Raw genomic sequence first — 25,062 nt, 5'->3', positions numbered from 1 at the left:
AGAATCAATAGAGTTTGCCTATAAAAATGTATCTCAAAATCTATAAATAGTAAAACTGGTCAGTGGCTGCAGATGCTTAGGCTAAATAAAATGCCTTATTCAACCACAAACTATTGGTTTGGCCCATCTTCCCCTGCACTGAGAAGACTAACAGGTACCATGATGACGGCATTCACACATGCAGGCTTCAGAGGCGGTGTGATGTTGTAATAACACCTGAACAATGTCACACTATTGCAGTAGGATTTAATAAAAACCATGAAAACAGAAACACTTCTTAATTATAATTTTTTTTCCCTGTTTCTATGTATTTTATTGTTTTATTCATTGATCTCTACTTCTGTTTTTTTTTAAGTTCCTGAGTGGAAATCAACTATACAATGCCTTTAGGAGAGGATGAAAATGGATGGAAAAAGAAGACCACTGACATCAAGGAAAATTATGATTTCAAGGAGGTCTTGGGGACGTGAGTGTTTGATAAATGAATTGCTTGATTTACAATGAAAGTGGCCAGAAACAAGTGTTATTTTAGTATTATTTTTATACTACTTTAATTTTATTCATATTTTTAATTAGATTTTATGTTTATATTTTCAGTTTTCATTTTCTTAATTTTGTTCTGTGTTTTCATTACTATTTAGGTTTAATTTATTTTTATTTCAGTTTCTGTTTTAGTCACTTTGTGCTTTTTATGCTCCAAAATATTTTATTTTAGATTTATTTCAATTAACAATGATAATAATCTTGATTTGAGTGTTTCATACACTACGAAAAGGACATTTAAACCACACAAAACCAATGATGACAGGAAAATCAGGTCTTCACAGTGTTTTAGTTCTGTATGGAAATCATTCTACCATCCGACTTTTTGCAACTACTGTATCAACAAGTTTCTTATTCCCAATCTTCTTAGATCCCCTTCATTTGTTTTAGTCAATTGAGAATAACAATATGTCATGTTGGCATTATGAAAACAATATTCAGAGTTTATTGGCACTGAGTGGCATCAGAAACAGATCTCATCCATGTTCTTTTGGATCAGTTGCTTTTTTTCTCGCTTTGCCGGGTGTGATTAATGACACCTCAGTGTGGCACGCAGCAGGGCTTTCGTTATCCGTCAATATTGGGAATTAGTTCAATTTACATTTGCATTTATATTATTCCCAGATGCTTTCCTACAAAAGCAACAACAACATTTCTGTTTTGAAGTGATGTAGACCTGCTTCTATTATTCATGAAGCCAGTCGTAGTAGAAGGCAAGAGAGTGCTCGTCGACCCTAAGTGCACTAGCCCTTTTATGTTCGCAGATATATTTATAGTGCGTGGGCAGAGTGTGTACATTTTACTGTCACGTTCGGCGCATCTTGGCCGACATGGCTGAGGACGGGAGCCAGGGAGAGGGATAAACAGATGGACAGACTGATCTACCATGCCGAATCTTTAGCAACACTCACGCAAGATCGTTCACAAAGCACGTGAGAAGCAGGACGCCGAATGCTGGTTGGGAAGCACATCGCCAACCTCCAAGGCACTGCTGAGGGGAAAGTCACTAGTAGAGCTGTGATGAAACCTTCAGACATGCACACACAGACTCATACACAAGCATATAATATTCATCAGGGGGTTGTTATGAGTGTCTCTTCCCTCCTGAGGCCAGAATGACTGCTATTTCAGATGGCATAACATAATCATTTGGGCATGCTTACTTCAGCTTGAGTTCACATGGCCAGCCTCATGTTAATCCACTTCTTTGGAGCCATGCATGCTACACGATCACCAGAGATACATTCTTAGCATTCACTGTCGAGCAATTGTCAGTCTTGACCTTTGTTGTACCAAAACCTCAGCCCTTTATACCTTCAGAATAACGTTTGGACCCCTTTGCAGCTTATTCTGGGAAATAAATGTCTACTTAAACAGAAGGAGACCATTTTAATGGTGTAAAAAGTGGCCAAGTGCAGTTTTGTTTAGAGGTGGATGCCTTGCGGAAAATGCACCGTTAGTTGAAAGATCCCACTTTTCTATATTGTAACAGATTTTTTCCCAAAAACTTTAATTTCCCTTTTAATACGAGTACGCATTTCACTTTATATCTATTAATTGTAAATATTATACACTGTACTGTTCAAAAGTTTGGAGTTGGTGAGACTTTTTCCTTGAAAGAAATGTATACTTAATTTGACATTTAACTGATCAAAAGTCACTTTAAAAAAAAACACGTATTAGTCTATAATTTTAGAAGATTTTTTTGTTTGTTTTTTATTCATCAGATATTTTTTTGCAATGTCCTCAAATATTAATCGCCTTAAATGATGTTTAGTAAATGATGACAGAATTTTATTTTTTATGTGATCTGTTCCTAAGGTGAACTTGCAGCTTCGACACTTCCAGTGCTGACCGCCTTAAGCAATGTGACGTCCGTCACTTCTATTGTAGACACAGTGTTTACATAAATTGTTGCATTAAAATTGAATGTGACAATTTTTGTAGAAAGGTTTTACACAATTCGTTTCATAAATGAATCACGTTGTTACCTTGCAAACATGACTTGTTTCTTAGCAATCGGGACTCTCCGGAATTTGCATAGTATTACTGTACATGACATTTACATATAAACATTTGGCAGACACTTCCATCCATCAGATGGTCAGTGAACACACTATAACTATAGCTGTATTAAATATCCTGCACTGGAGTGGAGCAGTGCAGTTAATTGTAAATGGTACAATGGAACTATCAATGTCAATGAGCAATTTTAGCTTTGTGCTGGGAGGCAAAGTCCATGCTTGTCTTCTTTTGTTGGCAAACAACGAATTCTACAGAGAGCTGAATGAACTGAAGCGGACTGTGTAGTAGGCAAGATTGCTGCAGCTGGGACCTGTCTGCCCCATCAGCAGAAATAAACAGAGAGAAAGAGAGTGATGAATCATGGGAAACTCCAAAACTTCAAGGAGACCTTTCTTGAGGAATGTTTTATCAATAGCAGTGCATAAGCTACTTGTAAATATTTTTGGGAAAGGTTAGCCTGCTGATCTTTAGCAAGATGGCTCAAAAGATTTCTGTCATTCTGTACTCTTAGACCACACACTGTAATGGTCATAAATCAAAAAAGTGCTCTTTGTCTGTTCTGCACAATTAATCTTGCATTAATGCAACTGTAGATAGAAAATGGAACGGTTTCTCTGCATAGGCAAATCTGTAACCTGTCTTTGTTTTCACAGTGTCATGCGGTTTTGACTAGTTTGCCAGTAAGGCATTGTTCAGAGGATTTAACTGTACATGTTGACAGAAAGCCTCTTTTCTAAAGTAGATTACGGAATTGGTTTATCCGTGAATTCTTTGAGTGGAGTCAATTGATTTATTCTGGGGAAATTGTATCTGCTTTGGCTTATCTCGCTGCAGACCTGGATTTTGATTAAAACATGAAAAACAGTTTACAATTGGACACTACAGACTTTTTAATTTTAGTAGACTATTCAGGATTTGCTACAGTATGTCGACTAATGTTTGGGTAAGTGGTACATGTGTGTTTTGAAGTAGCTATAAAAGAGATAGGAGCTGTTAATTGCAGAACAGTTCATTTCTACTGTAAGCATTATCCATTCTGGTTGTTTTCCATACTGTTATTTATGCATTTTATACAAATGTACATGGCTGTTAACATAATTAAGAACAGGTGGTACTTTGAAGACTTTGTTATGATGTGTAAGTGCTTAAGTCATTGCTCTAACTAATATATACAAATAATAGTTTGCTTATCTTGTTTTTGTAAGAAGAAGGTCTGTTTACAAGAGGTTTATAGTTGAAATTTGTGAAATTTCAGTGTTTTTTCAGATTTGCTATCTGAAAACAGTCATATTTGGGAAACAAAATGTGACTGTTTATATTTGTGCTCTTTCAAAGCTTACATAATTCAAACATCACTTTGACTTTGCTTTTTTGTTTTTGGTTTAGTCATTTATAGTGTTCATCATATTTACAAAGTGGGCAGAAAAGGTAAAAGGAAACTGTTTGCTATGGTGACAGGATAAGTTTTTTTTATACATAAAGGTTTATGTTTATGTGTGTGTCACAGAAGTAGGATGAATGAAAATTCAGAGCTGTTTTTTTTTTCAAAGGTCCCTTTGTTGATTTAAACTCCCAGTCTTCCTAAACAAAATGAGAAAGGTATTTTAAAAGACCAAGATTTGTCAGGTTGGTATAATGTCAGAGTTTTTTTTTTTTTTTTTTTTTGCTTTTCAGTCTGTAGTAACAGACAAATCTATACAGCTTTCTAAGGGAATCTAAAATTACAAAAAAACCTCCCCAAACAACCTTGTCTTTTAGAAAACATCCATAAAAAAGAAAACAGGGCCATTCATGCTGATTTTTTTTATTCAGTTTTTAATGACATTGTTAAAATGAGTTTTTACAAGGGATATCAATAAATTTTATCATTATTTGCCGAGAACAAAATGTATTTAATCATTTTAATGTAAGAAATTAAACTGATAATTTATTGTGGCAGACAAAGGCATGTTAGATAAAATGTTGAGTTGTTTCTGGAGTTAAAATCATAATGAGAGATGTCTCGTGTTCCGGCACTAAATCTTTGAATGACTGGATTATTGCTTCACAGATTATTTTCCAGGTCAGGTACAGTGGTTAAATGAAATGCAGCATCAGTATTACTTGAATAACTCTCCTAGACATTGTAAAAAAAAAAATCATAATATATTTGTGTGCGTTTTTGTGTATATATGTGTATGTGTAGAGAGAGAGAGAACAGAGAATTCAGAGGCAGAATCTTAAACTCTTATGAAATAAATTAGACTTAAATTACTTATATTCTTATAGTTATTGAAGCAATGAATTAACACTAATGCAACACCCAAAAAAAAGTTTATATTTATGTTTTATGACATCAGAAAAAATGGACATATAATGACTGCTTTCAAATTAAAAGTAAGAGTTGTTCAACACTGCTGTACCACATTTTATGAAACATAAAAAGTGTAATGCAATATAAGCATTAGTGTATCAAACTGATATGAATATGAATGTTTGTAATTTTTCCTTTCATGCTGTTGATGTTTTTTTCACTTTTTATTGACATGTACACAGGACCGTTTCTAGCCTTTTTGGCACCCTAGGCGAGATTTCTACCAACCCCCCACAATATATAACTCTTGGTGGGGCGGGGGCTCTCACTGGCGCCCCCCAGCTGTTTGCGCCCTAGGCGACCGCCAAGTTTGCCTATGCCTAGAAACGGCCCTGCATGTACACTATAATATCTCCATGATTATGAAGCTCTCAGTAGACAAACACTTTACACCATGAGCATTTTTAAATCTATTTTAGTGTACAGAGCTGCTGTTGGAAAATGATTGGCCTTGTAACATATGTAAGGCATTCCATCAGCTATATGTCCCTGCTAAACAATTTTCTTATTTACAGACCCAAACACCCACATCGACTGTCTTGTATCATTTCCTAATCTCCATTCTGTCTCCTCTCTTCCTCCTCCTTTACCCACAGGAAGCCACGGGAGGCCTTAATTACACCATGTCTCACGGCAACAGCACAGCTCCCGCTCTCTTCATTTCCTCTCAATCTCTCTTTCTTCCCTTCATTCTTTCTTCCAAGCCTCCTTTTTTGCCCCCACACCTCCCCCTTTCCACTTAAGGCAGTCTGAGAAGTCTTTGATACGAGTCCAGTAGAAAGTTTGTTGACAGCTGAAGCACTGTTGAGCTGCTCTCTCTCACTAAATAACCCTGCTGTGATCATGACTCATGATCATGACTACAGCATGGCTTCCAGGTCATTGGAGATTTCCGATTTATTTTTATTATCTCAACAACAACATATCATAAGGTCCTTTTAATTGAAATCATCCTCATGGAAACTATCCTCATTCGCTACAAAGAACCTTTTGTGGTTGTAAAGGTTCTTGATGGAATCGTTTAGACAAAAAAGTTATTTTATGGCATCGTGAAGCACCTTTATTTTTAAGAATGTATTTTTGTTAGCTGGGTATCTGTATTTATGTGTAGGAGATGTTGTTTTTGAATTGTATGAGACATCTAAAATAAGAATGAAATCATAATTAGGATTTTACCTCTATATAAAATTTAGTCTTGGAAGTGAGGAAAAGAAATTTCCTCTACTGTCCATTTATTCTCTGGCTTGTTTATTTCCCTTTTCCTTAGTGGCAAATTGTATGTTTAATTGCTCCCTCTGTGATTAAGAAGGGAGTTTAGGGAGTGTGTGTTTGGGACAGATAGATTATACACAGTGCTTGTTTTAACACACAGGCTTTGTGTTTAAGAAAGAGAATGAGAATGAATGTGCTTTGTCCACAAACCTGTAAAATCCTGAAAAGATGCTCGAAATGGGAAAAAACACACACCCAGATGCCTAAACACATGGAAACATTCCTTGGATGATTAAACAGCTTGTACTGTTTGTCTTTTTCTGGCACTAGTACCGGTGTCCCTCTGGAAGATGTAGACGTACAGCACATGGTTTCATCTTTCCCCACCTGAAGAGTCTGGCCTGATAAAATATCTGCCGCTCACAATATTTCTGTTGTGCAAACAACACACACACACACAAAAGAGAGCTTCTCTGGAAAAGGCACCAGTGCCAGTTACGTCCCTTTTGTGTGTGTTACACAACAAAATCAGAGTTGAATTACCTCTAAAGGGTAAAAATGCATCAGTGCATTTACTTTCAATCCATCAGTAAACTTATGTGCATTAACTTTTTAGAGTTACACAACGCCTACTGAGTTTTATTAAAGAAATTAATACTTTTATTCAGTAAGGATGCATTAAACTGATCAAAAGTGACAGTAACTACATTTATAGAGTTACAAAAGATCTCTTTTTCATTAAATGCAGTTTATTGAACTTTATATTCATTATAAACTTCTGTAAATATATGTCTATATCTGTAAATCAGCATATTAGAATGATTTCTGAAGGTAATGCTGACAATTCAGCTTTTTATCGGATGAGTAAATTACATTTTAAAATATATTATATTATATAATTATATTATATTTTCACAATATTACAGTTTTTGATACATTTCTTGTATAATAATAATAAATAAAGCCTTACTGAGCATAAGAGGCTTCTTTCAAATACATCAAAAATCTCCAAACCTTTAAAGGTAGCATATATGTTATTTTATGCTGTTTATTCCTGGTTGTTATTCTTAACCGTATATAAATATTTCTGGCAAACCCCAGATTTATATCAGAAATTGGTGGAAAACATAACACACATAATAAATGCAATTGCAGTTTTTATCATGCACGGTTTACAAAAAACATTTAAATTTGTTTAAAACATTTAAATGTAATCAGTGTTGCTAATATTTACAATTACCATTATCAAAAATATGTATTTATTAAATAATCAAATTTGATTATGCTTACTGACTGATATTAATTATCTTGAAATATCTATCAATTAATTCGATTGTAGAGGCCGTGGGTGCATTTACTTTTGGTAAATGCAGCTCTGGTCAATATATTAGTTACAATAACTTAGAGGTCCACTGGGGGAAGATAAAAATCAAATAACACTAATTCTATCTTTCCTGTCCTCCAGAGGTGCGTTCTCTGAGGTGTTCCTGGCTGAGGAGAAGAAGACCCAGCGACTTGTGGCCATTAAATGCATCCCTAAGAAAGCTTTGCAGGGAAAGGAGAACAGCATTGAGAATGAGATTGCTGTGCTACACAGGTCAGAACTGGCTATAATAGCATTAAAAAAAAAAAGAAAACCTAGTTTGATAGTCAAGATGGACAGCTAGCTGGCAGATCAACAATCTAAACCAACTGAGGACCAGCTTGGCTTTAGGCTGGTTTAAGCTGATAATTATTTTTTGTATTTGTTAATTCAGGATAGCATATATTTATCATACATGGAGAAAGCCAAAGAGAAGGAACCTGTAGTCTGCAGCACACCTTTACTATAGTATTTGGGACTGAACTCTTTTACAGATAACAGCACTGTTTGAGATCAAGCGAAACCATGTCATGATTTATGTGCCGGATATAGGACGGATGCAGTCAAGAGCTTGATTCTTTGTGAGGTAGTTTTAAGGATAATTGTCAGTCACGATGCTGAAAGGTCTCTTCCTTTTCCTCTTAAAAGCCAGATTGCTCTTTGAGAGAAGAAAAGCTCTTGTGAATGCTGTCTGTGCCACACAAATGTGCTATAGCTTTAGAGATCGTAGAACTGTGTACCAGAAATGTCAAGAGTACTGGAGATAGTCCTATTTTTAGTGACTCTGTTGCCAGGGCAACAGCACACGCAGAGGCTGAGATGGGATGGAGGTTCCCCGCAGCAGTATTGTGAAAGAGAGAAAGAAAGGGACCAAAGAGGAGGAGTGGGGATAGAATTAAGAGAGAGAGAACCCTACCATTGGTGTGAAAAAATGGAAGGCAAGAAACCAAAAGAGTGGAAGTCAAATGGGGATAGAGCGAAATGTTATTAATGTCTGATTTGAGTGTAGCCGGTGTAGCTTCACAAAAGAGAACGAGAAAGAGCATTAAAAATAGGGAAGAAGGAAGGAAAGCCACCATGAATAGAGTATAAAAAGATCTTTAGAGCAATGCAGGGACTTTCACATGCATATTACATTTCCTCACAGCAGTGCTGTTATTGTTAACAAAAGCTATTATTTTTTATTATTAATATAAAATAGTTTTCAGTATTTAAAGAAATTTGAAAATAAATGATAAAAATATAAAAAAAAAATAAAAAATAAAAATTATTCAAAATAATTTCAAGTATTTAGATACGTTTGAAATTAGATGATAAAAATCTGAAATAATAAATAAATAATAATAATTAATGAAATAAAATAAATGACAGATATTCACCATGTATTTGTGCACACATGGCAAATAAAATGTATTTATTTATGCATTCATTCGTTCAATTGTTCATTCATTAATTCATTCAAAAACTGAAACTTAAAAAAAAAAACATAAATATTATGGAAACTAATTGAAATAAATAAGTTGTTAAACTGAAATTCAATTAAAGTTAAAACATACACAATGTAAAATATCAGTCTGCAGGTTGTGCAAGTTGGATCCTGCAAGTTCTGGTCCCTAATGTAAAGATTAGCTGAAATGGTTGAAATTATTACCAGTTTAGATTCTAATCATTGCCGTTTTATTTTTTATTTTTCAGAATAAAACATGAGAATATTGTTTCACTGGAAGACATCTTCGAAAGTCAGTCGCATTTGTATTTGGTCATGCAGCTGTGAGTTTTTCACAACCACATCAATCACAATAAGTATAAAAGATACAGGCTGATGCTGGTTTAATTTTCAGTGTCAATTGAACGCTTGTGTGATTATAATAAAGGTGCTAATTGTAGTTTGTGTGTGTGGGTCTTCACAGTGTATCGGGGGGAGAGCTCTTTGACAGGATTGTGGAAAAAGGCTTCTACACAGAAAGAGATGCCAGCAAACTCATTCGGCAGATTTTAGATGCGGTCAAGTATCTGCATGATATGGGCATTGTGCACAGAGACTTGAAGGTAACGCTTACATATTCTTTCCATAGAATTACACACTGCCTTTCTAACCAGGTGTAAATCTGAAAATTATTCAGTATGCAATCTTTTTTCTGTCCTTGCTGAAAGCCAAATGCTGTTGGGAAGGGACAAAATAATTGACAGAAGTATTCAATGTTTAATATTTAGCTGTGTGGAGCTGAAAATCAGACGATTGTAATTTAACAGTAGGCAGTGCAATGTAACTTGACAGAAATAGGCTGGAACGGAATACAAGTGTACAGTGCTGCACAGAATGCTACCTAAAAACTAAGGTATATGATTTATCGCTTGTCAAGTCTGATTATAACACAGTGTTATGCATATGAAAAAAATGCACCAATGGATGTCCAGAAATGTAGCAAGGTATGATTTGATTTAAAGGAACACTCCGACTTTTTGGGACTTTAGCTTATTCACAGTATCCCCCAGAGTTAGATAAGTCTATACATACCTTTTTAATTTCTGTGCGTTCTGTAAGTGTTATTTGAATAGACAGTAAAAGAAATGGACAAAGCGACCCCATTGGAACTCAACTGAGACATATGAAGCCCAGTTTTAGCGTTTTTTAGCACTTCCGTTTCTGACGCGCAGACTCAAACGAAGCTTGGCGACGTCAGCAACCTTTCTGACAGATGTAAATCTTCTAGTAGCTGTGCGTGCAAACTGCCATCGTTAATCTTGCAGAGACGGCAAGCTTGAGCGGAGAGTTCTTTGGCGTGAATAAGCAGGAGTAAGTATTCTGATTAATTATTTTGTATAGTATTTTAAAATGTATCGCCAGTACGCCATAAGTTAATTGCCTGCAAGCTTCTCCTCCTGTCTGTACGGTAATGCGACAGAGAGTTGCGTGGTTATGACGCAATCGTTAGCCTATTTTTTACAAAAACTGTTTCTACGGGGCCATAATGTAACATAGAAGGCAATGGAGCCCTTTATACATTGTCGTGTATCTTTAGAAATAAATAATGGACAAACGGAGTCTTTAAACACCTCAGATGTAAAGTTATTCGCTGTCAAAGTGACGCCAAAATGAAAGGCAGTCAATGGGAATGCTAACGCAAGTGAAGTTCTGCTAAAAGATGGCAGCCCCCGGCCGACTTCAACTTTCGGTCGACTTCCTTGCCGCCTGGTTATTTGAAGCACCCACCGCTAGCCTAGCTTAGCACAAAGACTGGATGTAAATGGATACTGTTAGCATAGTAATCCCAATTAATGACAAAATAATGCAAACATTTTCCTATTTACATGTTGTGATCTGTATAGTCACAGCGTGTACAAATAACAAGGCTATATGAGACAGAGACCATTTTTAATCCTATAAATACTGGGAACTATATTCTCACTGGGCGTAGGAGCACAGCTAACCTTACTTGGGCGGAGTGATTAGCGCAGCACACAAGACGTGCTGTCGATGGTTCCGTAAACAAAACAAGTGACTAGCTAGACGTGACTTGTGATCATGGCTGACTTTGAGGAATTGACAGACTCAGAGGAATTTTACTGTGTATCAAACCAAGATCCAGAACCATATAGTTTTGAGCCAGAATACACAGACGAGGAATAACAAACTTTGGAAGCTGTAAGACAAGATGTCAAAGGGAGAATCAGAACGAACACAGACTGGTGCTGTAAATGTGGAACAAGCCAACCTATGCCGACAGAAACCGAGTGCCTTTGTTGTAATGAATGGGACCGGGTATTGCCATCAATGTCAAGGCTTGATGACAATCAAAATATTTGCGTCACTACCACGGAAGATTTCTCTGACCTAATACACCTGGCAGTTGTCGTGTTTTTTTCCCATTGTGACAAGATCAACTGGAAGAAACGCCCCATGCCGAGTGAACCTAATGGTCAGCTGTCCACCAAGTAAGTGATGTTGTTATAATGATCATTCATAGTTCAATGAAATTGTAGTACAGCCATTGCATACAGTGTGTCAATATACAAAATATGCACACGTCAACTGACCAGTATTCACGTCATAGTTTTACTACTAAGGTTATATTACATTAGCATGGCACTGTTACAGTATGGCTAATGTTAATCATCTCAAAACATAACGGAACACTTACCGCAGCAACAGGTGATCCAATTTGTCCTGTCTTTATTATCGATGGGATGGCTGTATCCTTTAGCCTACGTTTCATGGTCCGTGTGGCAACTTGCATTTTTTCCAAAATAGTTGTCTACAGTAAAATGTTCAGAGCAAACAAAATACTTTGTGATGGTGTTTACAGGTGTGTTTGGATCTATTTCCAGAGCAAGTAGCCATTGATTCATCAGGTCAGCGTTTTGGGTTGGAATTCTATGAAACATCATAGTATTACCTGGTCTCCCCTGTTTATTGTCGTAGCTCTTTACAATACAGCAAACACCCATGACTGTACACTATAAATTTACTATCTAGTAATTGCTGACTCTATTACTCCAACTCTGAGCGAACACTCTTCTCCTCACCACGGCGCGTTTCGTGTGCTGCGCTAATCACCCCGCCCTAGTAAGGTTAGCTGTGCTCCTACGCCTAGTGAGAATATAGTTCCCAGTATTTATACGATTAAAAATTGTTTTGTTATTTGTACACACTATACAGATCACAACATGTAAATAGGAAAATGTTTGCCATTATTTTGTCACTTATTGGGATTACTATGCTAACAGTATCCATTTACATCCAGTCTTTGTGCTAAGCTAGGCTAACGGTGGGTGCGTCAAATAACACTTACAGAACGCACAGAAATGAAAAAGGTATGTATGGACTTATCTAACTCTGGGGGATACTGTGAATAAGCTAAAGTCCCAAAAAGTCGGAGTGTTCCTTTAAAGTGATTCGGGGGGAATTGCATTCAGCTGATATTTGTTCACTCTCTTTCTGTGCAGCCAGAGAATCTGTTGTACTATAGTATGGAAGAGGACTCCAATATCATGATCAGTGACTTTGGCCTGTCTAAGATCGAGGACTCGGGAAGTGTGATGTCAACTGCCTGTGGAACACCTGGATACGTAGGTACGAATGAGGGCTATTTTTCCTGCCTTTTTTCATCTATTTTAGCAAGGGGCAGTAATTTGTTGGTTTTTAGAGACTCGCGGTCGTATGAAATGCTGTACAAAGTCAAGTGCTAGCATTTGAAAGTGCCTCTTTGATGCTGCCCAAGCTCAAAAGGGAAGTGAACCAAACAGAGAAAAAAAAGAAACACTGAAAGCTTCTCTGTCTCTCCCACCCTCTCAATCAGCTCCAGAGGTCCTGGCACAAAAACCGTACAGTAAAGCTGTAGACTGTTGGTCCATAGGAGTGATTTCTTATATTCTGTGAGTATTTCTTGATCTGTCATATCACCGAAATTTTGTGATCGATTGATTGTCAATTTTATAGGAATTTATTTAGGATGATTTAATGTATTAAATGTATTTAATTATTTGTATTTATGGTCAATCGCCATTAATTCATTGATTTATTTAGAGAGAAATGTTTAATAAATTAGCATAAATCAATATTTCGATCTAAATCTATACTTCATATTTAGTTATTTATGTATTTGTCATATCAAAAACATTTAATTTGTGCATATTTATATATTTACTTATGATTTATTTAAATCATTTAATTATTGAATTAATTTTTATAATTTCTTTTTCTGTATGATCAGTTCTTTGGAAGCCAGGTTACGCCACTAAAATAAGAAATAAAAAAACTAAATTTCACAATTCTGACTTTTTTTTCTCAATATCACTTTATACAGATTCACACTTCTGACTTTTTTTTTTTCCTCAGAATTGTAAGATTCCATTTCTCACTTTTTTCTCATAACTGCATTTGCATATAGCAAATCTCACAAATTGGATTTTTTTAGTTTTGTTTATATAACGTAGTTCTGAGAAAAAAAAGTTGATATCTTTCATATTGATTTATTAGTTTGTTTATGATTGGCCAACTAATAAGAGGAGTAAACAGTCTGTTTGGTTGTTAACAATGTCTTTTGCAGTTTATGTGGCTACCCTCCGTTTTATGATGAAAATGACGCCAAGCTGTTCGAGCAGATTCTCAGAGCAGAGTATGAGTTCGACTCTCCGTACTGGGACGACATCTCTGACTCAGGTATATCTCCAGTCATGATAATGGAGTCATAATCCAGTACCATCATTTTGACCAGCTCTTGATACAAATGACTGCACCAACTGAGCTCAACATCAGGTTTTTTAAAATAAAAACACCACATTGGTGATGTAACAATGTTAAACGGAGTTCATTTTTATAGAATGCGACTTGTCTGTCAATAGTGAAGAAAAAGCTTCTCAGAGCTACTGATGAGCTCAGTCCTGGGCATTTTCTTAATGCTTGAATATTGTCTGACAAACATATTATCGTTCATATCCCGTCCTAGCCAAAGATTTCATCAGTCACTTGATGGAGAAAGATCCGACTGTGAGATACACATGTGAACAGGCTTTACAGCACCCATGGTAGGATTACCTAAAAAAATATTAATCTACGATCATAATATCCTTTTTCTCTTTTAACAAAATTGCATTAGTCACTCATCCCTCATCTCTAAATTTTGAAGGATTTCTGGAGACACGGCTCTCGACAGGAACATTCATGAGTCTGTCAGCGCTCAGATCAAGAAGAACTTTGCCAAAAGCAAATGGAAGGTGAGATTCCCATCAATTTTTTCACATCTTGCATTTCAAGCCCAAGTTTTTTTTTTTTTTTTATATGGCTTACTTGGTTTGCCAAGAATAAATTACTATAAACCCGAGTTATGTTTTCAACCTCTGCAATTTCACTATATGACTACAAAAAACTATTGTTTAATTACTTAAACACAGAAACTTAAAGGTCTTCACAGTAACCCATCAAAATAAAGGTTTTCTTCAAGTTGAAGAAATTGTGACAGAAATATGTAATTGTACTAATGAATGGTTTTCTTAATGTAACACTACTACTACTAATAATAATACAAAACATAATCACAATTTTTCTTCCACGATTTTAACATGAAACCTCTGTTGTGCAGCACTTTGTTTGACTAAAACGTGAAAGGGTTTGTAAAATATTATTTGATTTAAAGATAAATTAATGTTTCATGCCTTCATTTGATTACCAGAAAAAAATCTAAATACACATATTTGTAAAAAAAAAAAAAAAAAAAAACATTATTGGGCCTCATTATTTTAAAGAATTTAATAAATTTTAAGTTGTTTATATGAGTTTAATTAATTAGATATGTTTTAATAAAACCATTCAAATGGAATCAAATGAAATTAAAATTAACACAGAAACTGAGAAAATAAAATAGATTTCATAGGGCCCTAAATATGTCATTTTTATTTAACTTAATAATCATAATAATAAATTACTGTTATTATTATTATATTATTATATATATATATATATATATATATATATATATATATATATATATATATATTTTTTTTTTTTTTTTTTTTTGATACAATTTAGTTTAACCGTTAAAAAGGAGTACAGAAAAACTTTAACTGAAAAAAATTAATAAATAAATCCAGAACAATTGAATGGCATAAAAATGGAATTTATAAAAAATAAAAACAGGATTTGGGTAAAAATAAATTGGTTTTCATGGGGTCTTATATATGTTTATATGTGTATACAGTAGATGGTAACAGATTTCTTCGTTAATCTCACTGAAATGTTCTTAAAGATACTTGTAAACATATTATAGAGACCCGTTGTTTCTTGTTCTTGTCCCTGTAGCAAGCATTCAACGCGACAGCAGTGGTCAGACACATGCGGAGACTGCAGCTGAGCACCAGCCTAGAGGGGCCGAGCCAAATCAGCAGCACCAGCCCCTACCACAGACACCTGCTCCTGCCCGCCAAAGAGCTGGACCACGAGGAGGACGAGAATGAGGACGAGGACCACAACAGTAAGCCTAAGATCAATCTCCAATAAAAGTCACATACTATCCATCATAAACAATAAACTGACAATTTTAGTACATACAGCCTGTTAAGTAAACAAAGGAAGTGAAGTTAGTGACAGTTTTCTTCTTGGATTTTTTTGTTTAAGAAAAACGTCCACAGCATGATAAGATCATACATAATGAGCAAGTTCATGTTTTTGTCATGAACTCATTTAGAAACTAAACACAGTTCTGCTGTAGCTTTTTAAGTAATGTTTTCGTTGACAAAACTGAACAAAAACACACAATAGCGTGTAAAATATAGCACAATATTAACTTCTTATTTACTGAACTGTTGTATAAAATCACATTTGGTCTCGTGTTCTTCGTGACAAAAATAGCACTCCTGTGATATTGCTCTAGTTGCTGGTGTGATATGTTTATATCATATAAATATGAGACAAAAACTCATACAGGGCCATTTTCTTTTTTGCCCCAATATCTTGAATTTTAGGGAATAACTGCATTTATAGTTGTTGTCCTGCATTATATTTGTCAACAGTCACCTGTATGAAATGTTAGAAGACATACAGGTTTGGGGGCGGGACCTGTGTGTTAACTGCCTTTCAAATTTTTCATAACTAATTAATTAAGTTAACGCATTAAACTGACAACACTAATATATAACTATTCTATACAAACTATTCTGTTTAGGTTCCTCGAGTGCGGATGGGCGTCGAGGCAGTGCTGATCGGGACAGTCTCAGAAGCTGTACTTACTGCTGCCGACCAGCCAGTAGGATCTGAAGCAGAACTCTGAGCCCAGCAGAACCTAGAGGAACCCAGAACCCATGCACGTCCATCGCACCAGTCTGACCCGGAACACAGAGCTTTCCTGGTAACATGCACTAGATGGAGCCAGTGCTGCTGGTGGGACGTGAGAGGAGAGCGTCATTGTTCCAGACATTCAGACTTGGGTATAATCATAGACAGATAGTAACTCCGCTGTCGTTTTCATTTGATTACTATTTCTGTACCCCAACCAAAGACAAAAATAGGTTTAAGTTGTACGTTTATGGAAGGTTTAATTATTTATTTGTTTATTTTATTACCATTCTTTTTTTAAGAAAAAGTTCAGGTCTGTACCCTGTAGCAATTTGGACTTTCTTGGAAAGCCACTGGTTATACAATGTCTAAACAAATATTAGTGTCTTAATAAGCCCCACTTGCTCAGGCGAGAAGTTCATGAGAAAAAAAAAAAGATAATCATATTATTTTTAGGCCTAAATACATTGTGGTTTTGTTTTGTAAGGTCTGTTGGGTAGAGAGGTGTCCATGTTGTTGAGTTTGTGATCTGGTTCAGACTGGTACAAAGCTGCATATGAAGTCAGGGCAGGAGTATTTCCAAGCTGTATTTCCAAACGGAGATCACAGAAACTTGTTGTGGGTATAAACCTTCTTTGAAGAGTGTGGACAGAACAGGGCTTAGGAGCATTGAGCCACAGTCCAGATGCTTTTTTTACACCCAGATTAAATGCAATACTTCGATAATATCCACCAATAAAGAGTTCTAATTTTAGATTTATGGGGCAAAAGTACTCTGTAGCTCAGTTCCAAAACCTACATTTAAAAATGATTGATTTAGATCTTAATTTAAGATGTATGTTTTTGAATTTGCATATAAAATATCCAGCTATTTGAATTACAGTTTTAACATGAAAATTCATGCATATTTGACAATCATACATAAATGAAAGTAGCAAGATTTCTGTAAAATTACTAAGAAAATGTAAACATGTTTATATTTTTAATGATCAATAAATCAGATTTTTTTTTTTTTATCGAATGCATATTCCTAATTAAATATTGGTTGTTCTAGAGCAAGCCATATTTTAACCATGTTCTTATTTTATTTTAACTGAATAAATTTGATTGTTTGCAAAATAAACAGATTAAGACAAATTCAAAGCATTTTTATAAACTAATTTTGACAAATGAAACAGGTGAGATTTTTTGCAATAATACTAATGTGTTTTAAATATACAGTAACCAGGCTTTTTATATATTTACCACCCATACATCAAATTTGATTATTTATCTTATTAGTCAAATTAATATATAATGAGCGCATTTTAGCTAACCATATTCGTACTTTTATTTTAACTAAATAAACAGATTTACACTGATAAGCAGTTCGAATAAATGCATTTTGAGAATATAATTATTTAAATAAAATTCCATAGATGCAAACAGTTCATAATAAACTATGCCATGCTTTTTCTGTGTGTTGTTTAGAAATCGTATCCATTTCATTTATTCATGACTGACGAATATGCATTACATTAAGTTTATTCGTTTGTTTACACTAAAGCTGTGGAATTCAAATAAATGGTAATATTACACAATTCAAATACATGAATCTTAAATGTAAGCCCAAGTTTAGTGAGAAGGAATCAGATGCACACTCCTGGTCCAAAATATGTCTTTTAAGACGCCTCATAAATCTAAGGCAGATTGTATCCTTTGCTGTGAAAGCAATCTCATAATGCAGTGCAACAAGCTCAGTAAATATATATAAAAATAATGAATAAAAACATCATTTTAGACAATATTTGTGAGAGCTGTGGATTTATGCTTTTTAGAGTATGCTGGCATCAACTTCTGTTGCAGTTGTGAGTCGAGTGTCGTATTGCGGTTCACACGTGAGGCACTATTTGTAGATTGTTTTAAAATCAGTTACTTATAAGGTTCTGTTTAAATTATTCTGCCTATTCGAAGGGTTTGGGAACAGATGTTGATGAACTACTTTGTCGCAACAGTGATTTAGTTCTGCAACCGCAATGATTTATCGGTTCATGATTATCAGTTATTCTATGTTTTGCTTGTTGTGGGAGCTGATTGGTTGATTGGTTAAGGTTCTTTTGTTTGGGTTGCTGGCCGTAATCAGTACTGTTCTCCTGTGAAGAAGAAGTCTAATGTTTGCATGACCTCGTAAAAATATGTTTACAAGAGCGATGATCATAATAGACAATATACATAAACATAGTCTTATCTTTAAAATACTAATCATAAAATAAGACATACTATTTCTGTCATGAGTCATTTGGGAGTCACAAGAAATGTGGACACTTAATCTATTTCTTTTTATAAAATATACATATAACATTATCTTAAGAACTCAATACTGGCCTCATTTTAAAACTGGATTAATAATTTTAAAAAAAAACATTTATCACCTTGATAATATATAATATCTATGCCAATTTGCGCATATTACAAACTTGAAGCCAACAATGATACAAATAAAAAGTTTTTGTTTTTTGCTAATGGATACCTAATATTAAAAACATCTTTAAACCATGAATGATTACACACTCCGTCTATGTGATGTAACTGTATTTATCATTTATTTGCATAAAGTCCATTTCTAGGTTGTCTGAACAGTGTTGTCAATGCAACAGCATTTTGATTTTCAGTGTAAAATGCTTTTTATTTCAATGTAATATTTATTCATTTCAATGAAATTCTAAAATATTAAGTACATCAATAATTAAAATATTTAATTTTAGAACTGCGTCATACCCGAGTGCAATCATCGATTTAATTAGTATAAAATTGCAACGGTCTAACGAGCAGTTCAGCAATCAGTTCATTATGATAATTATGCAAACTGCCTCAAAAGGGCTGATTCAATATCATTAGAAGTCATCTACGACTTACTTTGGCTTTTGGAAAGTATACACCCCAGTTTTTGGGTAGTTAATTCCTCCCTTGATCAATTTTTTTTTTCATATGGAAGTGCACACACTTCAGGAAGTGAAGAGGAGACACAAATACAGTATGTGTATTATACATAAAGTCAATGTATACATATATTGTACATCTTTTTTGTAAAAGCTACAAATATATGGATGCAATGCATCATGTGTTATCGATGGAGTTATGAAGAGCCAATGATTTGTACCCTTAAAGATATACAGGTAGTAGCACGTTATGAATAAACACTCCTTGTCTATGCATTGTGTGTGTTCAGTAAAATCTGTGTGTACAGTGCAAATAAAGTTCACATCAGAGTGCTATGCAAAGGCAGGTTGTGGTTGGTACTTTCAGATTATATACTCCAAACTCTATGGCATGTCAAAATCCCTTTATTTAAAGATCATTATAAAATGTTGTGTTGTTAGCAGAAACATACATGTGACATCAAAATTGAATGATGTATGATGATAACATTATATGATAACATTATAAAGTTCTGACAGGAATAGTTCACTCAAAAATGTAAATGGACTCACCCTCAGGCCATCCAAGACTTAGATGAGTTTGTTTCTTCATCAGAACAGATTGGAGAAATTCAGCATTACATCACTAGCACATCAAAGTATCCTGCAGTGAATGGGTGCCGTCAGAATGAGAATCCAAACAGCCGATAAAAAACATCACAGTAATCCACACACCTCTTAATGATGGATGTTTGATACAAACAAGCAGCTTTTCACTGCACAGGACCTAATTGATGGACTGAAGTTATGTAATGCTTATTCTGACGGCACCCATTCGCTGCAGAGTTTCAATTGGTGCTCAAGGGACGTAATGCTAAATTTAACCAAATCTGCAATGAAGAACAAAATCTATTTCTTTAAATAAAAAAGTCACTTATGCAAGTAGTGTAAATCAACAATCTTAATTGTAAAAGATAACTTTGTTAAAACAAAATGCATGTGGCAAAACAATAGCTATGCCTGCCCAATCAAATAGTGAGTCAAGAAAAAGAGATGCTAAAATTTGCCTTGCCAAGCCTAAAACATGGCATTATAGTATACAGTGTCCTTTTCTTTTTGTACTACATATTTGGTTAAATGTAGTAGTGCATGATATCCGAAACTAGTATGCATATGTGAACATACCAAACGATTCGAACCATAAATGTAGAAATAATTGGTGTATATAATCTATAAATATGGCAGACCAATAATTTCTATACTCAAACACTAGATACAGTTCCAGTATACTGGAGTTATTCTGTTCTTGTGTGTTTCTGTAACTGGTGCAAATTACAGCCCTGTAATCAGCAATTACAATGAAATCTCACTCGACCATTACAAGTGCTTAATATGACATAACATTAGCCCATATTTTCAACATTCTTATCCTTGTCAACAGGTTTTTCACATTCTGTGATCGCGTTCAAAATCCAAACCCCCAAACTTTCTAAATAAAACTAAGAACAGCTGGAGGAGTGTCAAGATCAGTGAAGTAATGTAATGTGTTTACAGCTCTTTCTCCACAGCACTTGTGATCGCGGTCCTCTTTAGGCTCTCTTTGACCCTGATGAACTCGGGCGCGCACTTCGACCTTTCTCTCTGCTCTTCGACTTCTCTCTCAAACTGAGAATAAGAATTATTAAAGTTAAATCATTTCTGAATGAGGTTATAGTACATGGTGTAGTAGGCCTATATATTATGACTGACAGCACATTTTTTGGAACCCGAGATCAATGTGTTCTGAATTTGAGATAAGAGAGCATTCTGTGCAATTTGGATCACTTCCCAGCCTTGTTAGTGCATTTCACACAATACTGTCCATTCAACACTCATTTCAGTATGGTTTGAGGAATGGTTTTTCTGGTTTTACCTTCTCTAACCTCATCTGTCTCTTCAGTAACTCCTGCTCCAGTGGCGATTTCTCTTCCTCCTGTTTTCTGTGTTGTTTCAGAACTTGAGCTCTGTTTCTCTGTTCCAGAACTCTCCGTAACTCTGGCTTCTCCTCCACCACTGCTCCCCTGATAAATAAAATAAGTCTTATTTGTCTATATTTTATAATAGAAAGTGTACATTCATTGCAATTAAATGGAAAGCGAAAACAAGGATTTGGACGCTTAAGGTCAAGTTCATGCATATGTTAACATATGTTAACACTTTTGTATTACAAACTATTAGCCTATGTTTAAATCATTAAACTACTAAAAATAAGGTAACACGTTTCCTTTAGTTATTATAAACCATTGTAAACCAACATTAACAAACAATGAGCAATAGCCTACATTTCGTACAGTGTGAAGCCTATTAATCTTTGTTAATGATAGACGATAAAAATACAAAACTGTTCATTGCATTATGCATATTATTAACAATATGCATTGATGGATCGTTCACTATAAGGTGTGTGTATTGAGACAGCAAATAGGATCGATTTTTATTTCTGTTGTTTCACTTCAAAAAACATACCATCTAGCGATAATTTATAATAAAACGCGTTACGACTTTTAGTAGAGGGATCCACCACGCCAGAGGCTTCAATTTTGACTTTACTGCCATCTGTTGGACATAACATGTACATGCACGAGAGCCATAAACTCAGCAGACCCTCTTTGGGTACGTTTGAAGGGAGATTAGAAATTGGGTCAGGTGATAAATTACGGCCGCAACTAAGCTTGTTCATGCCTCAAAATGTGAACATGCTTTCAACTCAAATTCTGGGTCAGTCTGCACCTTTTGTGCGTAATAATCAGCTCTCGCTGGAGCTCCCGGTGGCTCTTGGATGCTTTGATGGGATTGTGGAGCTTTTTGGGCCTGATGAGCTCTTCATAGTAGCTGCTGTCTGTTTGCTCAGGAAGCAACTTGCTCTGGTCTAAATCATCTTCTCTGCCCCACCTTTGATCAGGGTCTAACACGGCTCCAAGATCAGAGACTAAATCCACCAGTGGGAGACAAGCAAAAGAGAGCATTCTATTAAAGAAATAGTTCACTGTAAATGTTGAAAATTTCCTGAAAAGTCCTGTTAAGAAAATTCAAAGCAGCTGATAAAAACATCACAATAATAATAATTAACACAATTCCAGTCAATCATTTAACATCTTGTGAAGCAAAGCATTAATGCGTTTGAATTTCAAACCATCACTTCTAACCAAACTACCATTACATAATTCATAATGCTTCCTCCAGTGAAAAACTCCTGTTGTCTCTCATATCTAAATCCTCTAACATATTTGTTTAGAACAGTTTTTGCTTGTAAATGGTGCTTGATCTGTGCATATTGCTCTCCTGATTCAGACAAGATGTCTTTTAAATGGGAGAAAGCAATACTGGTTTCAGATGAGGAAGACTTCAGCTAGAATCAAATGTTTTTTTATATTAAAAACATCTTATTGATGAATTTGTTTCTTACAAACACCCAGCTTTTCACTTTACAAGATGTTAACTGATGGACTGGAGTTGTATGGATTACTGTGATGTTTTTGTCAGATTTTTGGACTCTCATTCTGACGGCACCCATTCACTCCAGAGGATCTTTTGGTGAGCAAGTGATGTGATGCTAAATTTCTTTAAATCTCTTTCGATGAAGAAACAAACTCATTTACATCTTTGTTGGCCTGAGGGGGAATCTTTCAACTCATTTTCATTTTTTGGTGAACTTCCCTTTAAAAACAGCCAATATCACCAACAAGGAGAAACTTTAATTTGTATGGAAAAATAATAGGACACCTCACATGACCATGGCACCAAATGCACCTTTGTTCAAGAAAGCATGAGTGATAATAATGAAAAGCATTATCAATCAATGTAATTGCATCAAACAATATGAAAGGAAGATAGAAAACCTGATTCACCAGGTCCAATAAGTGGTTGAGCACAAGCAGAGTTGTGATTTTGATGATTATGATCTGCCTGTGAAAGAAAATGGATATGAGTCATTATATTTTAACCACAAGACAAAATATAAAAATGTTATTTTGATTATTTCCCCTTCTGTATTTCAGAGTGATGTGCTATGTAGTGATTTCATAATACCATGGTACTGTATGATTAACATATTACTATAATAATACCATGGTATTACCATCATAGTGTAGAAAAACCATACTATCACTATTATCATGTCCAGAAAGTATAAAAGGACATTGCACTTATCTATCATCCAAACAATCTAAAATAATCTCCAAAGCTGTTGATGAACAGCACAATAGCCCTGTGTGTTGAGAGAAACTTGCACTAACACAAGGGAGGCATTGTGTGTGTGTGTGTGTGTGTGTGTGTGTTAGCACCATGCTGGGTTGATCATGCTGGACTAAAATGGTTTTGGGACCAGCTGGCATTTAGCCACCTCATTACTGGCCCTGCCAAACAAACTCTCCATTTTCCCTTCATAATCTGTTTGCTGTCTAGTATGTGATTGTCTGGAAAGTCACGAGGAGTCCTTGGACTTAATCAGAAAAGAAAATCTGAAGGGAACCAAAGTATTCAAATGAGGTTAATGTTACAGATGGCAACTAAATATGTACTTTTTTACACTGAAAAATAACAAAATACATGAAAGCTACAGACAACTGGAGTTGAGAAGAAGGCTGTCTCTCTATGTTATCTGAACTAAATCACACACACATATATTTATATATACACATTATATACATACATTATATACATATATAAGAAAAGTTACTTTGGCAACTAATAGAAATTTAAGTTGAAACACCATCATTACTAACTGGAAATAAAAACTAAAACTAAACTGATATATATATATATATATATATATATATATATATATACATACATACATATATATATATATATATATATATATATATATATATATATATATATATATATAACTTAAATAGAAAATAATAATAATGTCTAAGGCACATACAAATATTTCCAAAAAATCACCCCAAAATAAACTGAAAATATAAAAAACCTAATTCAAATGATTAATATTTATAAAAATATTCATAAAAACTATATAGATAATACTAAATAACACAGCTGATGCTCCTTGATTCCACACATGTTCCTAAGAACTGAAACTGAATTACTGTAACTTACAAGACACTCAACTCATAATAAGTATATTTCAGCTTAGAATAAAGGTATCAAACTCAAACCACATCAAACTAAAGAAAGTCTCGCCTCAAAAAAATTCTGTATTTTAAACCTTAAACACTGCTTTCCATTTACAATCATCCATTTGTGTAAGAGTTTGAGTCCTGTCAGATCTTTAGAGGAGATTTAGGACTTACACTCGCAACATACAGGTTCTTCAAACTGGATTAAAATAACCTTACTTTCTTTCCATGGGCCACTCCCATGATTCCAAAAGTGCAGAGCGCTGAGTGCCTCAGGATTGTTCCACAAACAAATTCTCTGGGATTCCACCTGCTATTTTCATGCAGAGCAAGGGTAGAAGCAGGAAGGGGGATCCCTCCAAGCAATCCCAAACACACACACACACACACACACCACACACTTGTACAACCCGGAGTGCATACAGTGTCCTAACTGGTACTACAATCCAGCACAAGGAGGGGAGTGAAAAAAGGGACTGTGTTAAAGTGATGTCACTTTCTTATTTTCAACTCTTCATTGTTAATATCAACAGCAACAGTGTTACCTTATATACAAGAACCAGTGAGAAGGAATTCTTTATGAAAACAGAATAATCTGTATTATCTTTCAAATGTATTTTTGTTTTAGAATATTATCATGGTGACAGAATGTTGCTCTTCTAGAATTTGGTAAAGATCAGGATAAATATATGAACATTTTTGCCGAATGAGTTCCTTAGAAAGAAGTCATATGGATTTGAGCAATACGAGAGTAAACCTCAAACCTTCAATTTATT

At 34.9% G+C, this 25,062-nt stretch overlaps 2 protein-coding genes across 3 annotated transcripts; one reads left to right on the top strand and one right to left on the bottom strand.

Moving 5' to 3' along the window:
* The first annotated feature begins 362 nt into the window (after nt 1-362).
* LOC113105137 (calcium/calmodulin-dependent protein kinase type 1-like) lies at nt 363-18,001 on the top strand. Its single transcript, XM_026266292.1, has 11 exons — nt 363-466; nt 7,599-7,730; nt 9,192-9,266; nt 9,407-9,545; nt 12,444-12,570; nt 12,797-12,872; nt 13,547-13,659; nt 13,946-14,024; nt 14,126-14,213; nt 15,295-15,466; nt 16,157-18,001. Exons 1-11 carry the CDS (start codon nt 381-383, stop codon nt 16,246-16,248), a joined length of 1,179 nt encoding a protein of 392 aa, XP_026122077.1. The 5' UTR covers nt 363-380; the 3' UTR covers nt 16,249-18,001.
* Nucleotides 18,002-20,040: 2,039 nt separating this feature from the next.
* On the bottom strand, nt 20,041-24,678 carry LOC113105136 (protein FAM107B-like). 2 transcript variants are annotated; one of them, XM_026266291.1, is made up of 5 exons: nt 24,506-24,678; nt 23,051-23,108; nt 21,933-22,131; nt 21,076-21,223; nt 20,041-20,828 (listed from the first exon to the last, which is right to left on the bottom strand). In XM_026266291.1, the coding sequence occupies exons 1-5, from the start codon at nt 24,527-24,529 to the stop codon at nt 20,712-20,714; spliced, it is 546 nt and encodes a 181-aa protein (XP_026122076.1). In that variant the 5' UTR covers nt 24,530-24,678; the 3' UTR covers nt 20,041-20,711. The 2 variants fall into 2 exon arrangements, with proteins under 2 accessions (XP_026122076.1, XP_026122075.1); XM_026266290.1 differs by having other exon boundaries at nt 23,042-23,108; nt 24,506-24,675.
* Nucleotides 24,679-25,062: the final 384 nt, after the last annotated feature.

Source organism: Carassius auratus, chromosome 6 (genome assembly GCF_003368295.1).
Source record: "Carassius auratus strain Wakin chromosome 6, ASM336829v1, whole genome shotgun sequence".
Lineage (NCBI taxonomy): Eukaryota > Metazoa > Chordata > Actinopteri > Cypriniformes > Cyprinidae > Carassius > Carassius auratus.
This window is presented reverse-complemented; position numbering and strand designations above follow the sequence as displayed.

Bases quoted from the DNA above. Each gene is read 5' to 3' on its own strand.
- LOC113105137 (XM_026266292.1), top strand. From the start codon at position 381: ATGCCTTTAGGAGAGGATGAAAATGGATGGAAAAAGAAGACCACTGAC. The intron at 9,546-12,443 runs GTAACGCTTACA...CTTTCTGTGCAG, and splicing joins TTGTGCACAGAGACTTGAAG to CCAGAGAATCTGTTGTACTA. The intron at 14,214-15,294 runs GTGAGATTCCCA...TTGTCCCTGTAG, and splicing joins TTGCCAAAAGCAAATGGAAG to CAAGCATTCAACGCGACAGC.
- LOC113105136 (XM_026266290.1), bottom strand. From the start codon at position 24,529: ATGGGAGTGGCCCATGGAAAGAAA. The intron at 23,109-24,505 runs GTAAGGTTATTT...TTTCTTTCACAG, and splicing joins GAGTGGCCCATGGAAAGAAA to GCAGATCATAATCATCAAAA. The intron at 22,132-23,041 runs GTTTTCTATCTT...TGGTGGATTTAG, and splicing joins TATTGGACCTGGTGAATCAG to TCTCTGATCTTGGAGCCGTG.